The sequence below is a fragment of the Trematomus bernacchii genome, unplaced genomic scaffold, assembly GCF_902827165.1.
Source record: "Trematomus bernacchii unplaced genomic scaffold, fTreBer1.1, whole genome shotgun sequence".
Taxonomy (NCBI): domain Eukaryota; kingdom Metazoa; phylum Chordata; class Actinopteri; order Perciformes; family Nototheniidae; genus Trematomus; species Trematomus bernacchii.
Window position 1 is genome coordinate 8,454,542 of NW_022987727.1, and position 12,466 is coordinate 8,467,007.

The 12,466-nt window shown below is 40.4% G+C and overlaps 1 protein-coding gene across 1 annotated transcript in view; it reads left to right on the forward strand.

Moving 5' to 3' along the window:
• Positions 1-340: 340 nt before the first annotated feature.
• Positions 341-12,466, forward strand: part of bsna (bassoon presynaptic cytomatrix protein a) — a 155,127-nt gene continuing 143,001 nt past the window's right edge. Inside the window, exon 1 of the mRNA XM_034145147.1 lies at positions 341-528. Coding sequence (XP_034001038.1) covers positions 341-528 — 188 coding nt within the window. The remainder of the gene's footprint in view (positions 529-12,466) is intronic.

Sequence of the window (12,466 nt, forward strand, 5' to 3'; positions counted from 1 at the left end):
CCACTTTCGCTCAAGGGGCTCATTTAACTTTGATCTAATCCAATCTCGGTTCCTCTCGCCTTTCGCGCTTTTATTCCCCCCCCCCCCCTCTCAGTCGCCTTGGCCGCGCGGCGCGCTCCCGTCACACGTCAGGAGGCAGCCCTACTGGTCCTGAAGCTGATGATGATGATGGCGGTGTTGGAGGAGCAACGCTGAGTTCGCTCTCCCAGCTTTCGCTCCCCCCTTTTTCCATTCATTCTTTTACCGATTACATAGAAAAATAGCGACATATATAAGCGACACCGCCGCATTTGACCGTCCACCTTTTCCTCTCCCTCCCGTCTCCTGAGCCGAGACCGAGATGGGGAACGAAGCGAGCATGGAGGGCGGCGGGCAGCCCGGAGAGCCGGGAGCCGCCGTCATGATGGGGTCGGCGATGCCCGGAGGACCCGCAACAGGACCGGGGGCAGGACAGCACATGAAGCCGGTCAACGGAACTGCTGCCGGGGGAGGGATGGGGGTCGGAGGCCCCGGGATGGGAATGACCAGGTAGGAGCAGCAGTAGTGGAGGTTGTTCGAGTAAAAAGGGGCTGGGTGAAGTGCATCCCGATGTGTGTTTTAACGCGGAAACGGTTGTTGGATAAGAGGTTTGGATGAGATTTGTGAGAAATGGGATGTACGACTAAGTGTGCTTTCACTCGTGCATGCTTTTAAGCATGACATATTCAAATATTAAGAGAAGTGACCTCCCGGTCTGAATGCTGAAAACCCCGAGAGCTGTCCGTGGTGCTGAAACGCTACAGCTGCACCGCTGAGCGTTTTTTTTTTACGTGATTCCCAAAATAGGTTTGACATTGCATGTTAAGGTGGCTTACCAGCACCATGCCCCTGCAGGTATGCATGTAATGTCTCTGTTACAGTTATCATCAGACAGTATCTTTGGCTGTTTTGCTCTCAGATTGTGGTTTTGTGTCATGTGCTGTAATAGTATTTCCTCCTTCCTCCATCTCGGGTTGTGCTTTGGCGTATTTTCTTGAATGGGACGTGTCTTTGACAGCAGATGGAAAACACACAGCCGAACCGTGTTTTCTCTCCATTATCATTATAAACCGTGACAATTTGTATGGTTTGAGCTGGAGATTATGCAGCTGGATGCTTGAAGCATTCATGTTTCCGCATGGGCGAGAGAAGGGTGCTGGATGTGTGTGTTTGTGCATGTGTGCGTGAGTGTGGGCGTGTGTGTGTGTGAGTACGTTAAGGGGCTTGCCTGGCTATGTAGGCGCGTGTTTGACGGTGTGTGTGTAGTACTGGTACTATCAGCAACGGCAACGCTTCCCGTTAATGACGTAGAAGACAGATATATGGTGCTTACCGACATACCTACCGTGCCGTGCCATTACACATCAAACCCTTTCCAATCAGAGCCGACTGCTGACTGCCACCTCCATGACAGCAAATGAGATATAAGATTTTCGCAATGACAATAAGCAAAATCCAAATTCTAATCTCATCCCATGTATTAGATTATACAATATCCCAGTTCAACATCATAATGTGCCATAACATACAAAATATACACCATACATCTAATGACACTTTACACTTTCAAACATTAATGTGTATTTATGAAAAATATTCAACCATTCTCACTGTCAGCCTTTTTCAAGTTTCATCTTTCTAATTAAATGTCATACTTTATGAATTTCTTGATTTTTTTCTACATTCTTTAATTTTCTATTGAATTGATTTTACTATCCTTATGTTATGCACTCATACACAATAGCAATCGGCCAAATTATGATTCATATACCATAACATGCAATGGCGTAACCCTGACCAAAACATGTGTATGTGTCCTGACATACCTTATCATGACCTGAAATAACATCTGCACACATCAGCAGACACACATTATACAACACAACCAATGTGTTTCAAATGTGATACAAAGTTGTAGTTTTCTTGAATGTTTTGGTACTGTCTCCCCTACAGCTCAAATCACTCCTTTAGCTTAACTCGGCTAACACATTATGCTAAACTCTCTTGTCTTTGCGCCAATCCTGGTTCACTGTAGCACCTCAGCCTTAAATTCAGTAGGCAGGCTTTTGTAGAGAGACTTAATCAGGTCGATGTTTTGTGGAAACAATGCCAGAGAAGGGCTACAGCTGGCCTACAAACACCAGTGTGTGTGTGTTTGTTGAATTCAGGAATTCAGGACACATCCTGGATTTGATTCGTGCCGCTGTAGGAGAGAAGAGCACTGAGCAAAGGCCTATCCATCATTACATAACACAGGGACTCAGAGAGCGGATGACAGCTTCAGCTCTCTTCCGTGAACGACAACAGAGCTGTACATGCTCTGATGCATTATTTCTGCATTCCTCTGTTCAGGGGATTCACGGCGACGTTGTTGCTTTCATCCAATATTCTATATGAAATAAAAACATATCTGCACTGCAGGTGTCTGCCATCCTGCTTTCCAAACTCAAAATCCATTCTGAATAAAAGGTGAGGGGTTTTCGCGGCAAGAAGCCCCTTACATCAAGTATTTATAACGTGGCGTAATACAAGGCCATGTGAACAGATTGAATCACGTGCAGAGCGTGTTTGCTCCCCCCACTCTCTCACACTCCCTCCCTCCCTCTTTTGCTCTGCCTGACTGCCTGCTCCTATCACTTTCGTTTCCTCTGCATGCTCTGCTACTCTCTCCTCCTTCTCCCCTTTTCTCTCTGTCTCTCTCTATATCCTGTGCACACTCGCAGTCTTTATATAGGAGAAGAGGATGTCGTTCTCTCTCACTTCCCTTTCCTTCACTCTCCCTTTCTTCCCATCCATAGCACTCTATTGCTTTGTAGCTCCTTTTCTTTTTCACTCAATCTCTGCACATTCCCATGCTCCTTCAGTCCTTTCCCTCCCTCCTTTTCTTCCCCTGACATTCACGACTGAGTTATCAGTCAGTCATCATGTTGTGCCGTTGACACTAAGCGTTATGGCAAAGGGATATGTGTGTTTTCTTGAAGGGATAAGGGGGCCGACTAACCTTCCATGTCTGTGGCACTTAGTCCCAAGCCCATTGGTTCTCACTGAATATGTTAATCTTTAGGAATGCTCTTTTAATTAATTATTTAATTAAAAAAGGCTAAGTACCTTACAAAAACGTCTCGATACCATGTTGTTAGCTTCAGTTACTGAAACAGTTCTGAAGAGTGCATTTTTAGGAACAATTTTCAGCTGCGGAAGAATAGATATTTAGTGCTCTTGTGTCGTTTTAAGGCGGCAAGACGCTGTATCTGGGATTGACTTGAAATATAATACAGTGCCCATGTTTACTGTAATGAAGTCACCCATGGCGACAGTTTGTCCCATTCATGGTCATTAAGACTCATTTATTTGGACAAGAATGGTGCTCTATGCCATAGATAGACGAATAAGACATATCAGTCTTTAGATATACATACAATACTTGGTAATAGTCTCAAAGCATTGCTGAAGATCTTCAAATTAATTCACAATAATACAAATGTTGAGTGCTCTTTACAATGATACTGAGTAAAAGGTCTGTTGATTTTTCTTTAACATGCAGAAAGTCAATCAGCATTAGTAGATACAAAAAGTCCTTCAAATGATGTAATGAACAACAAAATATATCCATGGCCTTTAGAAGGAAACAAAGACTCAGGAGACAGCAGAAAGTACACATCTTCTGGCGCAGACTGAAAACTCATCTCTTTCGACTCCACTTCGAGCGATACAATTACTAACAGAGCACTTATATACTAATAAAGGACTGGCTTATCTAAAGCCAGTTGAGTAGCACTTGAAATGTTTTGGCTCTATGAAACCTGATGTACTTATATGATTCTGTTTTCTTCAAGTTTGTATCTTCTTGGTCGAATGCACTTATTGTAAGTCGCTTTGGATAAAAGCGTCAGCTAAATGCAATGTAATGCAATGTAATGTAATATGCATCCCTTGTTGGCAGGACAACAGTATTTGTCCAATAAAAACATGTTTTGATGTGCCAACCCCAGGGTTAAGATTATGCACCAGTGCGACTTTGATTGGTTTAAGGAAACAACATGGTTTGGTTTAAAATATTTACTTTGTTAAGGTGACGGGAAATCAGTTGGCTCACTTACTTGCTTTATAATTATTAGGGACGTGAAAGAAATATGAATGTATACATTGGGTCATTTGCTGAAACAATGAATGTTCTCCTTGACAGCACCGTCTCTGCAAAGATACTGTACATTTGCTCCTTGTGTGAAAATCCCTCCCCCTCTATCTCCCTCACTTCCTTCCCCGCCCCCTTCTCAACCAATAACCTCCAGCCTATAAATGGCTCCACGTTTTACAATGCGATACACCGTAGTGCTATGTGAGGTATGGGAGTACAGATAAGGAGAGGGAGGTAGAGAGAGTAGAGGGGAAGAAAGAAAGGGAGAGGAGGGTGAAAGGGGAGAGAACAGTGAAGAAGAAAGAAGGGAATACAAGCTGGTGGACATAGATCAAGTGTAATGTTCTCTGGGATAAAACCTGAGGGGGCACAGGGAGGGGTGGGCTAGTGATAGATCAAAAGGTACTGTAGATACAACTGTTCCCTTCACTCAGGGGTCATCCTGGAACAACCAAAAAGACAGAAAAACGTCCTCAATATTTTATTTACTTAATGTATTCAGGACTCCATTATGATTTTGTACATGTGTTGTACAAAATAATTCAATATTTGTCACGCCATGCCAAAAGAATATTGAATTTGAGAAGAAGTAATAATGGAGAGGAGTTCAGATGTTAAAAGGGCAAATAGGTCATACTCAGCGAGAGCATATGATGTACAGATGGATGAGAGAGAGGGCACAGATGGATAAGGGACCAATTAAAACAACATCAAAAGAAAATGTAGTGAACTTGGTAAGAACGTGTATTTGGGTGTATACCCTCATTAGACCCCCACTTTGACCACTTTCACGGTGTCACAGCTCTCTGCCAATCAGATTTATCAGCCTTTTTAAATGATTTTCAATGCATCCGTCTTTGAAGAAAGCTAATTGAGCATCCTTCTTATCGTGCTCCCTTCTCTTTTTAATCTTATTTCATTTTATGTACTGTTTGTTTGTGTGTTTAATATCGTTTTTTGTATGTGTGGGTCTTCTCCTGAGAGTTGGGTTGGATGGGGCCGGTTGGAGAACGGTGTTGTTTTGTTTCTCTGTTTTTGAAAAACCTAAACAAAAGGGGGAAAAGCAATTATTTCATTTTTTTTAAATTCCGTTCATGGTATGTAAATCTTAATGTATAATAATAACGTTAACAAAACGTGTCTCTATTAACACACCATTGACCGAAAAGGAGCAGGAAGAAGAAAACTATCTTATATTACCAGCCCCTTTCTAAAAAAACAAATAAATAGAAATAGATGGTCTGTCCTTCATATTTCTTTTTCACAGCCAAACGTATTCACAGCCAAACATAACAGTATCTTAGGATAATAAGAGAAACACAAAAAATACCTATTTCCCACTTGACAGTTAACGGAAAGAAACAAAACTAAAAAACTAAAAAAACAACACCAAAACATCCCATGTACAAGGAAAAGTGCAACACCCTCATCTGAGTCCTGCTGGAGTAGAAGGTGGAAAGCGGCGCATAATAATAATAATAATAATAATAATAATAATAATACCTACAAATAAAGAACAGACATCACATCAAAGACATCAAACATATTTACCAATGGAGGCCCAGGGTACATAGACTTATTCACATTCCGCTTCATATAGTCCCATCTTTCCTAATTTATACAATTTCTTTAACTGAAAAATACATATACAATCCTTTAAATCCTTCTGTTGAGAATTCCACAATTTTACACCAACCACCGAAATACACATTTGCTTTAGAGTAGTCCTTGCATAAGGATGCTTAAAATTAAATGTCCTTCTGTGGTCTTCCTTGTCTGATCCAAAAACAAACAACTGTTGCAAATATACTGGTAACATTCTGCTTTTTGCCCTGTGCATTACTGATAATGTCTGTAACTCAACAATGTCTTTGAGTTTCAAGAGTCCTGACTTAAAAAACAGTCTGTTGGCGTGTTCTCTTGAATCAGCATTATGTATTATTCTTACTGCCCTTTTCTGTAATATTGACAATGGCTTTATGTTGCTCATATACGTGTTGCCCCACACTTCTATACAGTAAATAAAAAATGGCAAAATGAGTAAACAGTATAACATTCTCAATGCCTTGTAATCTAGCAAATACTTTGCCTTGTTTAGAACAGAAATATTCCTAGACACTTTCGTTTTAACATGTGCTATGTGTGATTTCCATGTCAGGTTATCATCCAGTGTCACACCTAAGAATCGAAATTCAGAAACCCTTTCAATACAAACTCCATCAATGGACAGTGAAATGTTTTCATCTTTTTTTCTATTAGCAAAAACCATAAACTTAGTTTTATTCAAATTTAGGGTTAAGTTATTTTCATCAAACCATCTTTTAAGTTTGACCATTTCATGTCCAATACACTTTGCTAAAATGTTTAAATCGTCTCCTGAACTAAAACAATTGGTGTCGTCTGCAAACAACACAAATTGCAATAATGTTGACGTTTCACATATGTCATTGATGTACAAAATAAAAAGTTTAGGCCCTAAAACCGAGCCCTGTGGGACACCACATTCTATGTTCATACACTCCGATGTACTACCAGCAAATTGTACATATTGTTGTCTCTAATCTAAATAACTTTTTAACCAATCTAGAACTACTCCTCTTACACCATATGTATGTCATTTCGAAATTAATAGGTTATGGTCTATGGTGTCAAATGCCTTTTTTAAGTCAATAAATACACCTGTTGTGTATTTATTTATTTCTATAGCTGTTGTCATTTCTTCTGTTATTTTCATAAAAGCTAAACCTGTAGATCGAGTTTTTCAAGAACCTTGGAAAATTGTGAAAGCAAGGACACTGGTCTGTAGTTGGTAAATTGGCTTTTGTCCCCTGTTTTAAAAAGTGGGATAACTTTTGCTATTTTCATGCTATCTGGAAAAATACCTGTCTGAAATGAAAGATTAAAGATGTAGCTTAGCGGTTTAATTATGCAGTCAATAGTCGTTTTTCACTATTGTCATGTCGATCCCATCACTATCAGTCGAAGTCTTATTTTTGCATTTGTCTACAATGGATCTAATTTCAATTTCGTTTATCTCTCCCAGACACATTGACTGCAACACTTTACTTCCCCCAATTCCGCCACCTTCTTTTTGCCCATCGTTTTGTTTTGAAATAGTCTTTGCAAGATTAGGTCCGACATTTACAAAAAAATTGTTAAATTCATGTCCCACTTCATTCATGTTTTTTACAACCTTATTTTTGTCATCAATGAAGTGACTGTGTGCCAGTGGATACAGATTTATTTCCAATAACATTATTTAAGATTTTCCATGTGCCTTTGATATCATTTCTCTTTTCTTTTAACATATTATAATATTCTCTTTTTGCATGTCTCATTATAACTGTCAACTTATTTGTATATGCCTTGTATTGCTTTTTAACTGCCTTTGTCCTACATTTTATGAAGTCTTTATAAAGTTTATTTTTCTTCTTGCAAGCATTTTGTAAGCCCTCGGTTATCCAAGGCTTTTTATAATAAGTATTTATATAATATAATATTTACAGAGTACAGTGGGACAATGTCTATCATACAGTGATATGTAGATTTTTAGGAAGGACTCATATGCAGCATTTACATCTTCTACATAAACCCCTCTCCACTCTTCCTTTAAGAGGTCACTCCTAAACTTGTCTTTTGCTTCAGCAGTCCTTACCCTGACATATCTACTGTGAGTCTCTTCCTTATTTTTCTTTAATTGCCAATCATATGCTACAAATATAGGTAAATGACCGCTGTAGTGGCCAAAATCCCCAAAAGTTTGTCTTGTAACTCGATACCTCAAAAGTTATTGTTCTTGGCCACATGTAGAGCTTGGGGCTGGGAAGCAGTGTCAGACTCGCAGTACAAAATCCACTGGACGTTTCGGTTGCTTTTCAACGTTTATTTCCAGCAAACATAAAACAAAATAGGAAAACAATATTTAACGTAAACTTAAACAGCAGATCCTAATAATCCGTCTTTTACTAAACATAAGGTTGCGTCTGCGTGTCAATGACGGTATTGCTGCTGCCTGCTGCCCTCCCGCCTTAAAGAGCACCTTCGGGGGAGAGCATTGCAAAACTGGCCCCGGTAATGGTACAAATCTCAACCTGTCGTACAATGGACAGCTTCCCCCCCCCATCTATGTATATACTCGCATTTTAGACTCTGTTACTAACTGTATATCTGTAGACTTGGTATGTCTTAAATGTCCGGTTAGGATGTATTAGAACGAAATCTAAAATGAAAATTGTAATTAAGCCATCTGTATGTAAAAAACCACCTGTATGTAAATTGTAAATAAGCCATCTGTATGTCAAATATGTCTTATATGTCTTAAATGATATGATGAATTGGAAATGGGGGACGTAAACAAGACGAAAGTCTTTCTCTGGTCTGCATCCCCTTAACAATTGTATGTTTTGAGCTGTACTGTACTGTACCCAATATACAAGCTGTTAATACACTTTTCAATCAATCAATCAAGTAACACACCGCACCTCCAACTTAAAGCTTTAGCCCCGCCCCTTCACCTGAGCAAAGCGCACCTCTCACTGAAACAGAAAATGCATTAATAAAGGTTCCAAATAAATCAAAACATAATGAACTTTAATGCGGCTCCTACAAACCGCTTATGTCATTTATTATTAGCCCACTCTTAGCACTGTTTTCCATGACATTTGTAAAGATATTGTCGATCAATGTTGCACAAGTTGACGTTATTCTACTGGGCTTGGTGATTAGGGGATAAAGCCCCCTGCTGTACAATGCATCCAGGAAATCAGAAGTTGTTTTGTGTTTAGATACATTTAGAAGGTCGATGTTAAATAATAAATGTTTTATTTTTCATTTAGGCCATCCATTAATACTCCTAAACTATCTTTAAAAATCTCTATATTTGATTCTGGTGCTCTGTATGCACAAGTCACTCTTCCTTTTCCATTTCAATTTCTATTATGCATTCCATTAAATCATCAGTCACAATTGTCATTTTTTCAACCAGTGTGCATTTTAAGACGCTGTCCACATAAAGAGCCACACCCCCTCCTCTCTTATTGGTTCTGTTGATATGGTGTAGCACGTAACCCTCAATTTGGAAATCAGTCCCTTTGTCTTTAACCAAGTCTCCGATATGGCAATTACTTTGAATTTACTTTTAAATGTATGTAGGTAGTCAGTGATCTTATTACAGTTTGCATACAGACTCCTGCTGTTAAAATGTATTAAAGAAAATGTATCTTCAAGTCCAACATTGTCATTAAATTGATCATCGGTATAATATATACACGAGTCACTTATATGATTAAACACATGATTCTCTGAATCAACATCATATTCAAAATCGTACATGCGTTATGCTCTGTGTTGTCAAATCTGGAAAAGATTCCGAGTGGCTCAGTCATTTATTTGTTGTTATTGTTTTCCATGTACGTCTGCAAGGAGTTAACTCCCTCCACACCTGTTCATTCCTTTGCTCTTTCATGCCGATCAAGCGAGTCAATTAATGTCTTTACGTCCAACATCAGCTGACCTCCTGGGGTTCTCCGGTTCCTGGAGCGGTGTGTTTGCCATCCTGAAGCCTGAAGAGTAGACTCCAAGTCCGGAGGCCTGTACTACGAAGCTGGATTTTCACTTAGCCGGCTAACTTCAGGGAAATCTCGGGCTTTCCGGTCCTACGACGCTGGTTCTCTTTTTAGCGGGCTAGATTTCCATGGTAACTTATGCTGAGCGGCTAACCTCCTCCGGAGCAGGTTAGGTTGCAGGCTAAGAGATCAACTCAGTGAAAGCACCGCCTGCTGACCAATCAGAGCTCCGTGTGCGGAGTTTAAAGCGATCAATTCATATTACAGGATAGAGGAAATACAGAAAAACTGCCGTTGCAGGAAAGACGGCCGGCCAAAATCAACTGACTGTGAACGTGAAAATTAATAGAATATCCCCTCCCATCTTCAGAGCAATCTGACTATTATAATATTAGCGTTAAGAAAGCTTACTTAAATATCTGCCACGACATAAGTAACCGGATCAGAGTAACATTAAGTACAGTCCGCGGCACTGTGAGTGCAGACGTCGATGTGTCCCATTATCATTCATATCATATCACATCATAATGTATCATATATTTCCTTATTTGAGTCAGCTTCTTGAGCCGTATCTGGCCGTGCAACACTCACAGTGTCACATACTGTATGCAGAAGTATTATTTTAAGCAACACATTAAGTTGACGAAACACTCGAGTCAAATGTAATTAAAGTCAGATCCACTCGTGTCTTGGACGGGGCAGTGATTTCATAAACCTGTTAATGTACGCATTCAAACACTTTTTCTTTTACCAGCTGTGTTCACCTTGCAGGTGCAGCTATGTGGCTTTTATCCTGGATAAAGTGTTTAAGTCATGGATGTTTAAAGTTTAACTTCTTCATATTTGACTAATATTAAAGTTCACTTTTCATTCAGGAAGTATGACGCTGCGCTGTCAGTACGCTTGTCCATGTTTGAGATTGGTCGAATGCTCCAAATACCACCCCTTTCATGTGAACGCGCACCTAACTAGATAGGACACGGCTGGCTTGAGCGATCCACTTGATAACCAGCGTCGTAGTACAGTTTAGCCAGAGCGCGTATGTTTTGGATTGGGCCAACCGGCTAACTCAAACATATCCAGGTTAGGTTGAACCAGCTTCGTAGTACAGGCCTCGGTTCTCCTGCTGGACTCTCCATGTTGACACCATACTCCAGTAGACCCTGTGCTGCATCTTGTGGATTGTTAAACACCCTGATTTTTCTCGAATAGTTTCAGTTTAGCAGGGAACAGTATGCGGGATTTGATCTTTCTTTCCTGGAGTTGCTTCCTTACTTGTCTGTATTTTGCGCGCTCTTTGAACACTTGGGTGGTGAAGTCCTCATCAAAGAAAATCCTGCAATCATTCACCCTAATGTCCTTCTTTGCCCAGGCGGCTTGTAGCACCCTTTGCCTCACGTTGTAGTTTTGGAAGCGGACTATTATTGATCTGGGACGGTCGCTGTGCCCAGTGAGATGCCCAGTTGCCCGGTGTGCTCTCTCAATGGGAATTTCGCCGCTCACATCCAGTTTCTCGCGTATTAAGTTTTCCACAAAGTCCATCATGCTATTTTCCTCACATTTTTCGGGCACTGAATAAACCCTCAGGTTGTTCCGTCGATCATGGCCTTCAAATTCCTCACATTTCTTTTCCAGTTGCTTTTGCGTGCGTAAACTGTGAAGGAGTACTTTTGTCATACCGATTTCACGGTCTTCATTTTCTGCGATTCTTAATTCTGCTGCATCCGCTCTTATTTTCAGCTCTCCGAAGCCTTCTCTCAAGTCGTTTATTTCCTCCTTCAATACTCCAAAATTCCCAGCAGTTTCCAATGCCGAATTCTCAGATTTTTTTTATATTTCAGAGAGGCCTTCCCCTCCCTCCTCAGAGTCAGGTTGATTTGCCTCAGGCGGATTCATTGTGCCGGCCTGTTTCAGTTTTTCTTTCTGGCTGAAACGTGTTGACATTTTCCTTTCCTTTTTCTTTACCTTCTGCAAGAAAAGTATTTGCGCAGTTACACGCCCTTTAGTTACACGACCTTTAGTTACACGACCTTTAGTTACACTCTCAGTTCCAGGATTCCTTCAAAATAACTCAATGGTTTGCAGCGTGTTTCACCTCAGCTCCAGCTAGACAGCCATCTTTTTTTCCTTATCTAATTATGGAACAAAGATACAAATGTATATGGTGAAAAAACAAGTGTGAGGTAAACAGAAATACGAGTGGGGGATGGATATCCAGATGGCTAAAGATAAATGAGGTCGGAAGACATAGAGAGAGAGAACCGTAGATCTACAATATGGAACAGACCATTCTGCGGCATTAAGATCATGTTTGCAGGCTTATTTGCTGTGTGTACATTTGTGTGTGTGTGTGTGTGTGTGTGTGTGTGTGAGTGTGAGTGTGTGTGTGTGTTGCACACTCTTGTGTATATGATCAGTAACTGTGAAGAGCTGCTCGATGACTTGCGGCACTCAACCCAATTTATTCCCGATACACTCTTATCAAGCTGTGTAAGTGAGAAAGAGCCAGCTTGTGTAGGTGTGTGATATGTTTCTTTTTTCTCTGACATGCTACACACTTGAGACCAATTTTCACTTCCTGTATGTAGGATGTATGTGCGCGTGTTGTGCAACTTATTTTTGTCACCTCCTGCAGAAAAGCTACAGCCTGTCACTGCAGAGTTCACTGTGATGTACACAGAGTTTATTTTCGAGGCTTTCTGCTGATGTCTTGCTCAAAGTTACGTGATTTGAGTTTTTTTCACCC